This window comes from Mycotypha africana (genome assembly GCF_025528875.1).
Source record: "Mycotypha africana strain NRRL 2978 chromosome Unknown BDF20scaffold_4, whole genome shotgun sequence".
NCBI lineage: Eukaryota > Fungi > Mucoromycota > Mucoromycetes > Mucorales > Mycotyphaceae > Mycotypha > Mycotypha africana.
Window position 1 is genome coordinate 683,081 of NW_026515728.1, and position 13,730 is coordinate 696,810.

The window sequence follows — 13,730 nt, forward strand, 5'->3', positions numbered from 1 at the left end:
AATGTCATAGGTGTAGAAGCGTGACCAATCAGAAGAAAAAAAAAATAAAGATCTGTTTCGGATTCATTTAATTCATCATTATATCGTTACAATATGTATTCAATCTAAGAAGCAAGTCAACATGAAAGGAAGCTCTGAAACAGAAGCGACGGTAATTGTAAAATTTCAGGTGAAGTATATCGCAGACTGTAACCATTTATGCCGAATTGATTGTTTGACAAGACTAAATTTCTGGATTTCTGTTAATCCATTCTTTTTGTCAGCAGCCTGTTGGTTACTGAATTTGTGGGGAAACCTTCTTTTTAATCATCATCATTATTTAAAAAACTAGGGAAACCCTACTTCTTTCCCTTCTTTTTTTTTTTTTTTTTGTTTTTTCTCTTTCATCAAAACGACATTGAATGGATAGATTACCTTTGGAAGTCATATTGCATATATTCAGCTATTTACCACTGTCCTCTTACAGAGCTTTATATGCAGCATTTCCTGGTACAACAATTATTGATGAAGCATTAACCCAGAAGCTGCGATTACATAAACAGAAACCTATAGTCAATATTGTCTCTACCAATTCAAATGAACTTGCTACCAACCTGCCAGCCAATAACAGTGGAAGGAATGAATCATTTTTACCTTTATATTATCATTCATTTGATAGCTTGAACAGGTTTATATGGATACTGCCTGATTTCACGTGTTCCAACCATTACTGTTTCAAAGTGAAGGATGTCTATGTTTCTCATGGAAAACTGCTGTTGAAGAACCCAAACAACGATGATAATAGCAATAAACAACAACAGCAGCAGCAGAAATATTTGATATCGTTATGGGATATAAGGAAAAATTTACCGCCTACAAGGGCTGGATCTTTCTCGGGTGCAAGTGAATTTTCTAGAACCAACAAATATCAAGAAATGATGACCATTTACCAATCAGGTTGCATTTTGGATTCATGTTTAATACCTGCTACATCAGGGATGATGGCGGGACAAAAGCACCAACAAATTTATAATATTAGAAAAAGTGTCATCATACATAGGCAGAGCCAGGAGCAGACAGTGATAGAGCAACAAACGGAATGGACTCATAAGATAAAGGACGGGCATTTATATGACAGTAGGAGCACTACTAGCAATGATGAGGGGGATCTTAAAAGACCGCAATTACCGGCAGATTATGCGCGGCAAATACCTACAACAACCAGTAATGTGAATAGCAACGCTTCTTCTCTGGCCTCTTTTTTGATTCCAACATTTCCTGATATTGTATGCGGCTACTACTTTATTGATCGCGTGGCTTTAAGCATCCCTACTTTACTCGACTTGTACTCTTAGATATAACCCCTCAGCTACATACCCTCTCTTTCAAAATGTGCGCATGGCCATAGAGACCTCCGTGCGTATACTCTTTTGAACCCCGTTGTAAATTATATACTTTCCATTACGCTTATACTCTTGTACATTTATTGCTTTTTTGTGTTAATTCAAGATAAATTGATATCATGACCATATGTATTATAAATAAACAAAATAAACCGTTTAAATAATTACTCGACTATTGTAATCGTTGAAAATATTTCTGTCGGGTTCTTTAAATAAAGCAGACAGGAATAATGCACATCTCGAATGCATCCGTCTTGTATTTTGATGAAATGATGTAATGGCTCCAGTTACACAACCACAAAGGGGACTGTGCACAGTCTGAACACGTGGGGGAGTAGAAACAAAAAGGCTCAAATTACAGAGCAAACTTTAAGGAGGCACACATGAGCTTCTTTCTATCGTTATTAAAAAGGGCCATGGAGAGCATTTCTACGACTGGAGAATCTCCTCATTAACTCTGCGGATTGACGATTGATCCTATTGCCATTGTTGTCTACATTCGATGGCTGATGATCTTCCTTGTACCTACTGCTATTCCGCGACAGATATTTTTTGAACGGATTACGCATTAAATGATGATGTTTGCTTTTGACTTCTGATGTTTGATTTTTCTCTTCCTCTAGTGAGCTATCGAACGAAGACCGCAAAGTTCTTGCATTATTAAGATGGATAGGATATGTACCTGATTGATCAGAGGCGCCAATAGAAGTCTCGTTTTCAAATGGATTTGTTGATGCTCCTCCATTCTGTGCAGCGAGATAGGTAGCGGCAGCTTTATTCGCCTGTTCATTCATTTCAAATGGATTGGTTACATGCGGCGTTGGAGCGGGTGAATGCTCTGTTTCCGTGATAAATGGATTTGTATTCTCACTGGCAGCTGGTGCTTTCGTATCTGTGGCGCTCTGTGGCGGCGTCAATGGAGTTGGCATGTTCTGATGCTGACCTAAATCCATCGATTGCTTCGGAGTGTAAATGGGAGGAATATGCCTCCTACTTCGTCTATCTTTGATAGGTAATGGCTCATCGCGTCCTTCCATGATGGTTGTGTCGGCGCCTTTTTCTGTTTCTTCCTTCGTGGCTGATGTTTCATCTTCATTCAATTCTAGTAGGCTAGCGTCCACTTGCTCCGAAAGGTCATGGTTGTATTTTGGTGAAGTATAAGCATAAAACGATTCGACACTTTCGCGCCGACCCACAAGCGGCGGAAGTTCTTTCACCAGTTTTTCTTCCTCAACTAAATGCGGTGCAATAATAGGTTCGTTTAAATCTAACTGATGGAAATAGTTTTGTTGCAAAAATGAAGGCAAACTCAATTACGGTTAGGAACATGTCGGGTTCTTTAGACCTGATGGGTTCAATCCTATATCCACTTACGGGAATCGCAAAAGCGGTGTTACACCCTGGTGGAATACGATAGCTCCAATACTTCAAATCAAACTTGAAGGTATTGATAGCAGATTCCCATAAATCGTCCTCGCTCCAAAATCGGCGAGAGATCCTTTTTTTTGATTTATCAGGCATGGAATTCGGAGCCCAATCGGTGATGGGGTCACGTAAGATCAAACACTCTTCCAAAAAGTCCACTTCTTCTCTTCGCTGGCGTGCCTCTTGTTCGTCATGAATAGGCGCGATCTTTAATAGATGTAATTTTTCTTGCGCTTTAGATATCCTTCGACAGTAAATATCATCCTCAATCTCAGCTGAAAGATCTGTTTTATCTTCAGGATCAAATCTGTAATAGAAAAGCCATCATATAAGTTCGATTCCGCTCAATGTATTCACCGGCTTATTCATTTATGTGAATACCTATGTCGGCTTCGTAGGTGACTTGAAATGTCAAACCTAACTGTATGTGATGATAACTGACCCCCATCCGTGATGGAATAGTATGTACAAGGTCTACATTTTGAAGCTTTCACTACAAGTGGAAAGAAGAACAAGCACATACATTAGACGCGCGCCCTCTTTATTAGTGAAAGATAACTACACAAAGCTGTACAACACATGAATGAGTGAAACACATACCTTGCATAACAGAACCTCTAGCATTGGCGAGATTCTCGCCTTTATAAACAGTGCCTGGTTCTGGAATACCCCATTCTCCTAAACCCAACGCACCTGTAAGAAGCATGGTGCTCTTTTTGCTTTTATTCATCTCCGTTTGACCCTCTGTGGTACTCGAGAGTCGACTCAACCAATGTGTGAATGAAGGTCCGTTATCTATATTTTGATGATGAATTTTGTTGAAAGACCATATCGTGCTTGCATCCCTCGATTGTTGGCGTACTATCGGTAACGTATCATCATAGTCATAGTCAGCAAGTCGGTAATAAGTATCCCACACTGGAAATTGTTCAGGCGAAAGGGTAAAACAACGCATTGCACCATCATCAGAAGAGGTGCAAAGGTTTTCCGGCCTTATATTGGACCATGTCACCTTGACAGATCATGAAAAGTTAGCGGAACCAATGTGAGCAAAGCAAATACAAAATGCTTACTACAACAATAAAGAAAACAAAAAAAAAGAACTTACTGAAGTAACTATACCATTAAGTCCATCGATTTTTGCTACAGGCTTCTGACATGTTGCTCGTATATCCCAAATATTGACTATAGCATCCTCGCCTGGGGGGGGAGAAAAACAATATTAGCAACATAGGGGGTGATATAACATAAAAGTGACTACCCATCTCGGTCATCATTCCTCAAATACCTGCTGAAGCTAGCCAATAAGGTATAAATGGGTTGAATTGAACATCTCGAATAGATCTGTCATGAGCATTTTCAGTTCTCCACACACTTTGCTGCTGCTCTTCGCTAGTAGAGGGTGGTACACGGATATCGATGATGTTTATCGCTTTATCTTCACCACCACAGGCAATCAAAGAATGAGGATGCGTAGGGGACCAACTAGCAGTTGTCAGCGGTAGTTCACTTGGATTGTTACGCATGAGGGGCAGGCTTGGTTGTTCGACATTCCATATTTGCAGCTGAGATATGGCAGTGGTGAGGAAGCACGACGATGAAGAAGCCTCATGAATAGATAATTCACCTGCGCTCGTATTACCGTATGTGGGTGAGAATTGTACTGTTTTGACGTGTGTATTGGGAACAAAAGAGGAGGAGCTCATTGGAATCTGTGGTCGGGATCAGTCATTTGTCAATACGCACTCTACTGCTATTGCATTTGGTATAGACAGCAATAATTACCTCAGAAATTGGAATATCATACTCCCCAAGGGTCGACAAGCTTTTAACAAGACCATTACCGTAATCCATGTCAAACCTCAGCAATTTTGTGCTTCCTTTTGTTGTTCCTACAAGTATATGGTTGTTTGACCAATCGATAGAATAAATAGGGGCGCCTATTTCTTCTTGAGAAAGAAGCTTTTGTTGAGATAAAATGTTGATTAGAAGTTGATCTTGGATACTTTTCTATTTTGTTTCTTTTGTTTTTTTACCCTAAATCTGGGTCCTTGTGGGATATCCTTCACTGCTGACAGATCTTGAACAAAATAGAGAGGACCTTCCTTATTACCAGAACCTAAGGCTGCAATGCCATCCTAGGTTTTTTTTTTGAAAAAGTAAAAAGCCTAGGTTCAGCATTTTTTTTCTATATCGCATGAATTTTGGCCAGGACTTTTTTTTTTTTTCTTTACTTCCGACAGTGCCATGCAGGTGAGATAGTTCTCTATTTTCCCAGTTCGGCTATTGATAATATCGTGCACTTCAGACCGTATAGCTTTTGCATGCCTAAATCAGATATTCGTAGCAGTTTGAGCCATGATGGTCCATTTGTAATTATAAGATCTTTTTCTTGCTCACTTTTCGTAGTCTTCTGAAATTATTCTCCACCCAAAAGATCGATTCGCAGAGCATAATGATGGCATTCGTTTATTCGGCTGGAGGCTCCTTATCTGATTACCAACATCTTCTCGTTGAATTTGTACCATGGAAGCCTTCAATAACGTCCTTTCTCAAAGAAAAAAAAGGAAGAAAAAAAGAAATGATGAACCATAAATGTCATGATTAAATTGTGGAGGGTATACGGCATTTGACGTGAATTCGGAGATTCTGTTTTCTACCTAGATCATGACAAATAGGGAGTAGCCCGCTTTTTCATGTGGGTTTATTGTTCGCTTCGAGCGTGCATTTGGGAATAGAGCGATTTATTGAAAGCTCGCTGCCCGAATCTTATCACCATTCTAATTGAGAAAGAAGGGTAAACATAGGCATGGGCAAATGAGCGCCTTGTTGTTCTCGTGATGATAGGACAATGGGCAATCCAACCAAGACTGTATTTCCAAGTTTGAAGACATACAGACACACATAGACTCGCACACACAAACACATGAAGCATTGGGCATTTTGCAATATTTGGTATCAGACACACTCTCTCTCAGTATAATGATATGATTCGTTTGACATTTTTAGCGTAAAAAATTAGAGTGAATAAAGACTTTATACGTTTATCTGCAAATCAGAGAACGCTAAAACGAAATTGTAAGTTACAATATGAATGAAAAGAGTAAAGAAGTAAATTACTTGGCTACCACTATGGCTGTTCTCCAAAGGGGTGGAAGCGTAAGAAAGAACGCGGCATCTTTGAAATTCCGATGGCAAGATTTTTTGGTTTTTTTTTTTTCCTTTCTTTTTTGTGCATTTTCATGTTCCTTTCTCTTTATTTCTTCCTAATTAGAGACTTTTCTGCATAGTTCTGCTACTCTATTTTAAGTATGGGGAACGTACTTAGTTCGTCATGCCAGAGGCTCAAAACACATAGCCTTAAGGAAAGCGGCTTTTTGGAGCACGCAGAAGTCACATCAGAAATTTTAAACGCAAAAATTGAAAGCGTTAGTGACGAATGCTGTGGAGAGGCAAAGAATTTATTAAAGAAAGAAGACACGAACAAAGACCATGCCATTGATGACGGTAAGATAACACCTACTGGTAAACAGCATCTTTTACTTGAGCTAAAGCAGGTTTGATGATAGAGGAATTCCCTGATGGTTGGCTGACAAAACGACATGAATCGATTGCCAGGTAAAAAAAATAAAATACTTGAGAGTAAAGCGAAAATTCCGAATTGGATGAGAGAACTTACTTGACAGATTCCATAGTGTCACAATCAAGTTTTGCAGTCTTAGTAAGATTTATGGCATTGACATCGATACAACTGGGTTCGTGAATAGCTGCCCTTCCAATGCTACAATTGAACTTTATCGAGTTTCCGATCAATCAGTAAAGAACATTTCATCTATGTTTACAGAAATCGTTTTGGAGAAAGAGCATCCAATACTGATTCAAAATTGTGATTATCTATAAAAATATCTAGTGGCAAACGATCTTATCTGGAACAGTCCTACATGTCAATACTCATAATTTATTTTCACTCAAAGGAGACGACGTATACAGCCGAATTCGTTTAAGTGTTGTACCTGCTGGAGGCATTGTAAGTTTTTGTAACTAGGGATCGATAAGGTTGAAAAGACACGAATCAAAGCATACAATGGGATTAACGGCCAATTCTTTTTTTTTCCATTTTAAAGGCCAGACTTCGAGCATTTGGTCAAATATCGCCAGATTTCTCTGATAAATCTCAAGAGCATAATCTAGCATCGGCAGCTTTAGGAGCACGTATTGTGCGCTGGACAGATAACCATTACGGAAACAAATCGAATATTCTTTTGGATAATGGGAGGACAATGTAGGTATAAATTTATACGGAAAAGGGAAAGAGAAGTTGTTTTTTAACAGTTTCATCCATATAGGTCGAATGGATGGTTATCTCCTAGATCAAGGTTGGGTGTTTCGCGAAACGATCATCAAATTGTCCAGCTTGCCCATACATGCAAAATCAACAGTATTTTAATTGATACTACAGCTTTCAAATACAATTCACCAACGCACGTTTATATTGACGCTTGCTTGACAAAAGATGACGATCCTAACTACGATTTATACACCACTTGGAAATGCTTAGTGGATAGAAAATCGATCAAGCCCAATGCAGTCACGGTCTTCAAATACGAGGATGACGATTCCATATTGAAAGATGAGGTGTTTAGCCATGTCCGACTTTGTGTTATTCCAGATGGCGGTATTCAGCAAATGAAAGTGTATGGTACGCCTGCAGATGAATCTGATAAGAAGACGATTTTACTCATTGAGCCAGCTCCAAGTGCTGCTGCCAGTACAGTAGAAGAAGAAGAAACGGTGGTGAAAATTGAAGAAATGAGTGACGACAATCTTCTCACTACACAAAGCACCCATAAAAAAGAGCCAAACGAGACAAGGCAGATAAATAGTCATCATGCTTCCAATTCTAATGCAGTCCATCATGAGGTACCCGTACCACCACCACCACCAGCAGCAGCCACTCTGCAGCAGCCACGGTTTAATTATATATCTGTTGAAAAAAGCACTAGTTATGGAAATTTCAGACCTTCAGATCAGCATCGTCGCTCTAATAGAAAGAAAAGAAAACCGTTGGACTATACAAATGTTACAGCGTATCATCCAAACATCATAGATCCCCATAACTATGATTTCCATTTCCCTCCACTGAAGAAATCGAAAAGTCGAACAAGTGATCAAACAATATTACGGCAACCATTCAATCAACAGGAAGAAGGGGAAATAGACGATTAGTAGACTGAGCAACAGCGACAACGACTGTAAAATACATGGAACGTATGCACCGTTTTTCTTTTGGTTTTTTTCCTTTTTTTTTTTTTTTTTTTTTTCCCTGGTATATAAAGCGTAGTAAAACTTCTATTTCAATAGTTGTCCCATTACATTTCATCAGTATTCCCTGTGTTCATTTTGCAGAGAGAAAGTTTACGTATCAACTCCTTCGAGTACTATTACTGTTTTCTATTCATCAACATGTTGTTTTGTTTGATCGGATCGTAAGACCCATGGTAGAGTTTTTGCAGAAAATTTTGCGGGTTTTTTTTTCATTTTCATTCATAAAAAGAGAGTAATGGACACATCCTCTTTCGAGGATCCAAAAATTGACTAGAGGACTGAATAGTAGTGTCTTCTAGTCGAGATTGATTAATTATGGGTTCGGCAGTTATCCATCGGTAGTGACCTCATTTGAATAAGCATCTCCCCTTTGAAAAGGACAAAGAAGAAAAAAAGAAAAAGGGAGCGCTTTGGGATTCAATTTATACTTTTTTTCATTGTAAGGTCGTGACTGCAAGTAGAGAGGCTCTTTTACAGTAAGACTCGTTTCGTACGTACGATCAAAGAAGAGCCATAAACTATTCTAAGGAGTAGGTTCAAGTAAATAATCTCGGCCATGTAATAAACGAAAGTGGGTCTCATTTGAGCAAATATATCTTGTCATGAAAGAGGTTTGCTAGTTGTATTAGCTTAATGAACGTCAGCTCAATGGAACATTTTCAAAAAAAAAGATGCTACCAAGAGTTCCATTGAAGAGTTTAGAGTAGGGTTCTCGAAGGTGAGGACCGATCTTCCAGAATGGATCTGTCAACAAGCATTTAGTGTTTGTCTAATTCTTGTGTCAGTCACAAGCCTATACGCGAGATATCACACATATTATTCATAAACAGGTCCAATAATAGTAAGCTTGTAAAATTACAGCCTTTGGAGTATTTTATTTCTGTTTTGTATACCAAGTAGAAAGAATCCTTGTTAATAAAAACACATTTGTGTAAGAACGATGGGGAGTATACTTTCTGTGGGTTTATCCATAGCTATGATTGTAGGGCCGGTCATAGGCTATATTGATCAAGTAAGTCAGTATTTTACATAATGTTGGCCATTCGGGTTGAAATGTCCGTCAGCAAAGCTTATTCCATCGACCGGAATTGTTAGTACTTTCTCATTAAGCGAAAACAGTCAAGCGATGGCTTCAATATAATGACGTGTGCCATTCTTTTATTTGCAAAGTAAAGAAAAAGAAAGCATGTGCGCAAAGAAAAAAAAAATTTTTGCCTAGAGTCTCACCTCGCCTACGTACGTACATGTAGTGTTCTGCGTATTTTCTTTTGGTTCGGAAAACGGTTTGAAGTGACGTTACTGCTACAGTCGATAGCCATGATTATTACCATGGTGATACTGTTACAGGTGGTGGTCAAATACAAGCATGAACGAAGAAGCACACTCGATCTATTCTACAACGAGTCGATTTCCTCTTTCTCCTCATCTACCGACAATAACGATTCCGTAGATGATGATAACTCGCATTTGCATTTCTATACGGCACTGGGGCGAAACAGAACAGGCTTATTCAAATCATTTTGGAAATGGGAATACTATTCCAGTTATATCAAGTGCATCACTGTCTTCATTCTTGTGATGGCTTTTTTGCACTTGTTTCTTGAACGATACGCTGTATACGTTGAGATTTTGGGCTATCTAAGTTTAGGCATCGAAAGCACATTACCCTTGCCACAATGCATATCCAATTTCAAAAATAGATCAACGCATGGGTTTAGCTCGTTGGTATTGGCCACTTGGGTAAACAATTTTATTTACATTACAAGCTAGTGCATTTGAAAGAGTGAGGGGTGTGTGTAGCTTACATAAGCCCGTTCTCCATTTTCTATAACTCTAGTTCCTGGGTGACAGCTTCAAGTTGTTTTATTTCATCTTCACTGAAGCACCACTGCAATTTATTATTTGTGGATCTATTCAATTGTTCATTGACAGCTTGATTGTACTGGAGTTCATTCTATTCTCTTCTTTTCTGAAAAAGAAAGGCTGGTGTTTGCGCCATACAAACGACGACGACGATGAACGTGAATGTAAGCTGGGGGGAGGGGGGGTGTGGGCGGGGGATAGAAGGTTTTATGCAAGCACGCTGGGCAAAAAGTATGGAAGAGGGCTGACATAAATTCGTTGTAAAAATCCAATTTTAGTGGTTGCCAACGAAGAAAATCAGTGAAACAATGATTGACTGTGATCTTGGGGAATTTTATTTTTAATACATAAGGAAATCTATCTCATTTTCTATTTCCCTTTTTCCCTTTCTTTTCGTAGACAAACTCACTCTCTTCCCTCCATAAACATCATCTTTTCTCTTATTTTTTCTTTTATAACACATTTATTGACATACATCTAAGCATCTCTTGCAAAAGAAAAAAAAAAAAAAAAAGAAAAAGAAAAAGAAAAATGGGTTGTTGCTCTTCAACGCTTTCACATAACGAAGAAGATGAACGTAGACGGCGACGAAATGATATGAACAATAGTGGCTTTGTACATCAGCAGCAATTGGATATCGTCCATTGTAAATATCTTGTCCTAGAGTTTAAGTGGCAACATAGCTTTACCTTGTCCAATAGAAACAAGACCTGTTTGTTATAAAGTAAATTGACATATTTCTCTTTTTCTTGTTGAAATAAGCAGCACATAGTGGCCGTTTAGGATCTGTTGAGCCACCAGAACAAGAGCAAGAAATTGTAAAAGGGCCAGATGTGATCACTACTAGAGCATCCACATCGTCAAAACAATCTTTAGATAAAAGTAATGCCATGTCAACAGCAACCACTTCAAATGAAAAGGAAGGTACTGCGCCGGAGACTTCAACAGTAACACAAAATCATGAAATCGTTCATTTCAACATGAACAGTAATCTATCTCGGCAAGCATCAGAAGAAAAGCCTCTTACTTTATCACAAACACAGCAGCAGCAGCAGCAGCAGTCGCCATCCATGATACCAGCACTCACCATTACTAATACTACTACTAATACTACTATGAATTATAATAATAATAACACTCCTATGGATAATACTCCACTTACCGCCATGACCACGACCATGGCGAATACCTCCCCCGACCATCATGACGCCTTTTCTTGCGCTATATTTGTACGACTTTCAAGCAATGGTCAAGACATTAAAATCAACGTGCCAACACAACCTCCTTATTTAACCATAGCCGGTATTCGGAAAGAATTATCACCGCATTTGGATAAACTAAATTCTGCTAGCAGTCCACAAAAATCGCGTGGTGCTTCTACTATTTCGAAATTTATTTATTTAGGCAGACTTTTATCTGATCAATATATGATCATACCTATGGGCAATAACAGTACGACTGGTAAAATGACATCAAATAACAATGAGGATGTGATGATACCATCCTTACCGCCAGCTTCACCTCCACCTCCTTCCTCAGTAACAAAAAACATTCTGCACCATCATCCTTTTCATCATCACAACCAACAGCAGCAAAAAGTTTATATACAAAAACAAGGTGTCATTCAAGCTATGGTCACCACCAAATCAAAAGCATGATGCGTCTTTGAAAGAAGATGCATGTGATTTGGGAATTTTTGATCAACTCTATAAGAAAGCATTTTTGACTGTTTGTAGACTCAATAAATAGTTCTTTTTTTGCGGTGGGACAAATCATCCCATAGGGCCTGTCATGCTTAAGAGACCCCGCCCTGTGTCCCTCCCTCCCCCCCCCACCCCATGATAATGATGATAAACTGTTCATGGATGAGAATTTAGTCGTGAAAACACTTGTCTTGTATGACACAGTGCGCGTTCAACATTCTCTTTCAATAGGCTTTTTGCTCGATTCATTGTCATTGCCCACTCTGTCTTCCACAGTAGGCAACTTTTTTTTTTCTAATGCCATCAAAATAAATCTTGCTTATACCTTACTCTACCCATGATGTACCGGAATTCACCAAAAACTTGCCCCTTCTTACGACACATCTTTTCTGCTTCAGTAGAAGAAAAAGTGGTAGAATTTGAAAAACAACGCCATCCTTCCGCAGCATCGTCCGTTTCACTTACTGTAAAGGCAAGCTTGAAAGGAAAAAGGAAAAAGAGCGACGCGTAAAGCGACGTCATGCAGAGGGGGGTGGGGATGGAATACAGAGCAACTGAGTAAGTCCAAGCAGCAAGAAGATTTGCGGTCTGTAAAATACGAAAACGATGATGATAAACACATCATTAGCGTAACGACAACGAATCACTGTAGATAGAAGCGCAAAAGAAATATAGCTATCGAATCAGCAGCTCTCATCCAATGGCCAACAAGGTTGAGTCTTGGGAAGCTGAAAGATAAACCTCTCAATCACCCCGCTCATGACAGCCTTTAAGGAATGAGCCAAGGTATAACAGCGAAGAAGCTTTCTTGACTGAAACAACGATAAAAAAAGGTGTGTGGCTGCGATGAACGAGGTAAAAGGGTTCATTAGAAGAACAGTCTACGAGGATGGACTATAGCTTCCGACACAGGCTAAAGTTGCTGGTTCATGAAGAGTCATAAAAGTCCAATTGTCTATTCATAGGATGATGGTATAAAATAAACTGACCCTATTCAGGTCAGTAGTTGCTATAGAGTAAGCCCCTATGTGTGGCAAAATACGATAAGCGGTAGCATAAAATTTTTGGCAGTCATACTAAGTAGTGAACTATTCTATCAGGCTGAACCTTTATCGCAAGCCTACACCTGCCTTATGACAGAAGCGGCTTAGAGTAAGGTACGTCAATCTATCAACGATGATCAAGTGGCTAAAGGGGGTGTGTGTGTTGGTATAGACACTGCGCTTGACTTTTACCGAGCAGTGTTTGGATATCGATGGCAGACATGAAAAGGACTGCCGCTGATGCCCCGTCAGCGTCCATTCTTTGATAAAATACAATACTTTCTGATAGAACACTATACTATAGGCAATCTCAATAAACACATGAAAAGCCCTCTTTGTTTGGCAGTGATTTTGTCTGTCTCCATAAGGCAGTGGAAGCTGTTTCATGTTTTATCAAATTCGTTCTCTATCTACACAAAAGATCAACACTTGGGCTCTCCAGGTTTGACAAGCAGCCATCGGAAATTTGGTAAAAACAATGTGACTCAAAACCGGTTACATGTACGTGTTGTCGTATTGGGATATGGAGGGTTGTTTCTAGTGGTGGTAAAACATTTTTTTATACTTTCTTATCTTTTTTTCCATCGTTGATTTGCTTTCCGCCTAGACGGCTCTTGTCACCTCCCTTTTATTGTATAGTACTTGTCATCATCCAAAGTGTCTTTTTCTACAAGTGTCCGTCTTTCTGTGATGGTTGAACAAGGGAAAAACCCCTACGATAGCTTGGGTGAAAAAAAAAAAAAAAAAAAAAAAAAAAGAAAAGACAAAAACAGAAACAAAAACGAAAACTTCAGAAACAAGTGAAGCACTCCTGTGAGTGGAGGGCTCTAAAAGTTTGTGTGCTGAGACAGAGAAGCTTGAATTGCCAGAACAAAGAAATTTAAATTTCGTACCATTATGTATTCTTGATTTTTTAACGAGATCGCCCAAATGTCCATAAAGGGCTATAAGCTAGGGTTACGCACATCATTTCAGGAAAAAGTAGAATT

General features: G+C 39.0%; 9 protein-coding genes across 9 annotated transcripts; 4 read left to right on the plus strand and 5 right to left on the minus strand.

Annotated features, from left to right (window-relative positions):
• The first annotated feature begins 356 nt into the window (after nt 1-356).
• BDF20DRAFT_863604 (uncharacterized protein) lies at nt 357-1,548 on the plus strand. The gene has a single exon (XM_053080684.1). It carries the CDS (start codon nt 402-404, stop codon nt 1,332-1,334), a length of 933 nt encoding a protein of 310 aa, XP_052937079.1. The 5' UTR covers nt 357-401; the 3' UTR covers nt 1,335-1,548.
• On the minus strand, nt 1,549-2,394 carry BDF20DRAFT_863605 (uncharacterized protein). Its single transcript, XM_053080685.1, has 2 exons — nt 2,006-2,394; nt 1,549-1,903 (listed from the first exon to the last, which is right to left on the minus strand). Exons 1-2 carry the CDS (start codon nt 2,333-2,335, stop codon nt 1,787-1,789), a joined length of 447 nt encoding a protein of 148 aa, XP_052937080.1. The 5' UTR covers nt 2,336-2,394; the 3' UTR covers nt 1,549-1,786.
• A 121-nt stretch (nt 2,395-2,515) lies between these two features.
• On the minus strand, nt 2,516-3,924 carry BDF20DRAFT_433284 (uncharacterized protein). The gene is made up of 3 exons (XM_053075438.1): nt 3,408-3,924; nt 3,189-3,300; nt 2,516-3,114 (listed from the first exon to the last, which is right to left on the minus strand). The coding sequence occupies exons 1-3, from the start codon at nt 3,760-3,762 to the stop codon at nt 2,613-2,615; spliced, it is 969 nt and encodes a 322-aa protein (XP_052937081.1). The 5' UTR covers nt 3,763-3,924; the 3' UTR covers nt 2,516-2,612.
• Nucleotides 3,925-4,858, minus strand: BDF20DRAFT_433283 (uncharacterized protein). The gene is made up of 3 exons (XM_053075437.1): nt 4,844-4,858; nt 4,593-4,769; nt 3,925-4,519 (listed from the first exon to the last, which is right to left on the minus strand). The coding sequence occupies exons 2-3, from the start codon at nt 4,659-4,661 to the stop codon at nt 4,088-4,090; spliced, it is 501 nt and encodes a 166-aa protein (XP_052937082.1). The 5' UTR covers nt 4,662-4,769; nt 4,844-4,858; the 3' UTR covers nt 3,925-4,087.
• A 254-nt stretch (nt 4,859-5,112) lies between these two features.
• Nucleotides 5,113-6,028, minus strand: BDF20DRAFT_863620 (uncharacterized protein). The gene is made up of 2 exons (XM_053080686.1): nt 5,468-6,028; nt 5,113-5,354 (listed from the first exon to the last, which is right to left on the minus strand). Exon 1 carries the CDS (start codon nt 5,740-5,742, stop codon nt 5,512-5,514), a length of 231 nt encoding a protein of 76 aa, XP_052937083.1. The 5' UTR covers nt 5,743-6,028; the 3' UTR covers nt 5,113-5,354; nt 5,468-5,511.
• Nucleotides 6,029-6,063: 35 nt separating this feature from the next.
• Nucleotides 6,064-8,128, plus strand: BDF20DRAFT_863624 (galactose-binding domain-like protein). The gene is made up of 6 exons (XM_053080687.1): nt 6,064-6,314; nt 6,377-6,425; nt 6,503-6,623; nt 6,718-6,834; nt 6,932-7,089; nt 7,154-8,128. The coding sequence occupies exons 1-6, from the start codon at nt 6,119-6,121 to the stop codon at nt 8,031-8,033; spliced, it is 1,521 nt and encodes a 506-aa protein (XP_052937084.1). The 5' UTR covers nt 6,064-6,118; the 3' UTR covers nt 8,034-8,128.
• A 956-nt stretch (nt 8,129-9,084) lies between these two features.
• On the plus strand, nt 9,085-10,092 carry BDF20DRAFT_793459 (PQ loop repeat-domain-containing protein; the record flags this gene model as incomplete). The annotated part of the gene is made up of 5 exons (XM_053076230.1): nt 9,085-9,144; nt 9,228-9,301; nt 9,383-9,535; nt 9,632-9,872; nt 9,970-10,092. Coding segments are annotated over 5 exons (651 nt in total), but the record flags the coding sequence as incomplete, so codon positions are not given.
• Nucleotides 10,093-10,526: 434 nt separating this feature from the next.
• Nucleotides 10,527-11,653, plus strand: BDF20DRAFT_912094 (uncharacterized protein; the record flags this gene model as incomplete). Its single annotated transcript, XM_053083914.1, has 2 exons — nt 10,527-10,641; nt 10,758-11,653. 2 exons carry the CDS (start codon nt 10,527-10,529, stop codon nt 11,651-11,653), a joined length of 1,011 nt encoding a protein of 336 aa, XP_052937086.1.
• A 201-nt stretch (nt 11,654-11,854) lies between these two features.
• On the minus strand, nt 11,855-13,000 carry BDF20DRAFT_834534 (uncharacterized protein; the record flags this gene model as incomplete). Its single annotated transcript, XM_053078747.1, has 4 exons — nt 11,855-11,981; nt 12,024-12,286; nt 12,688-12,722; nt 12,934-13,000. The coding sequence occupies 4 exons, from the start codon at nt 12,998-13,000 to the stop codon at nt 11,855-11,857; spliced, it is 492 nt and encodes a 163-aa protein (XP_052937087.1).
• Between the last annotated feature and the right edge of the window lie 730 nt (nt 13,001-13,730).

What these genes read in the sequence shown, in the direction of transcription:
- BDF20DRAFT_863620 (XM_053080686.1), bottom strand. Translation starts at nt 5,742, where the DNA reads ATGCTTCATGTGTTTGTGTGTGCGAGTCTATGTGTGTCTGTATGTCTT.
- BDF20DRAFT_433284 (XM_053075438.1), bottom strand. Translation starts at nt 3,762, where the DNA reads ATGCGTTGTTTTACCCTTTCGCCTGAACAATTTCCAGTGTGGGATACT. An exon ending in TAGAGGTTCTGTTATGCAAG is followed by an intron (nt 3,301 to 3,407) that starts GTATGTGTTTCA and finishes TTCCACTTGTAG; the next exon opens with TGAAAGCTTCAAAATGTAGA. An exon ending in CACCTACGAAGCCGACATAG is followed by an intron (nt 3,115 to 3,188) that starts GTATTCACATAA and finishes TTTCTATTACAG; the next exon opens with ATTTGATCCTGAAGATAAAA.
- BDF20DRAFT_863624 (XM_053080687.1), top strand. Translation starts at nt 6,119, where the DNA reads ATGGGGAACGTACTTAGTTCGTCATGCCAGAGGCTCAAAACACATAGC. An exon ending in ATCGAGTTTCCGATCAATCA is followed by an intron (nt 6,624 to 6,717) that starts GTAAAGAACATT and finishes AAAAATATCTAG; the next exon opens with TGGCAAACGATCTTATCTGG. An exon ending in TTGGATAATGGGAGGACAAT is followed by an intron (nt 7,090 to 7,153) that starts GTAGGTATAAAT and finishes TCATCCATATAG; the next exon opens with GTCGAATGGATGGTTATCTC.
- BDF20DRAFT_433283 (XM_053075437.1), bottom strand. Translation starts at nt 4,661, where the DNA reads ATGGATTACGGTAATGGTCTTGTTAAAAGCTTGTCGACCCTTGGGGAG. An exon ending in ATGATATTCCAATTTCTGAG is followed by an intron (nt 4,520 to 4,592) that starts GTAATTATTGCT and finishes TCCCGACCACAG; the next exon opens with ATTCCAATGAGCTCCTCCTC.
- BDF20DRAFT_863604 (XM_053080684.1), top strand. Translation starts at nt 402, where the DNA reads ATGGATAGATTACCTTTGGAAGTCATATTGCATATATTCAGCTATTTA.
- BDF20DRAFT_863605 (XM_053080685.1), bottom strand. Translation starts at nt 2,335, where the DNA reads ATGGATTTAGGTCAGCATCAGAACATGCCAACTCCATTGACGCCGCCA. An exon ending in GGTCTTCGTTCGATAGCTCA is followed by an intron (nt 1,904 to 2,005) that starts CTAGAGGAAGAG and finishes AGCAGTAGGTAC; the next exon opens with AAGGAAGATCATCAGCCATC.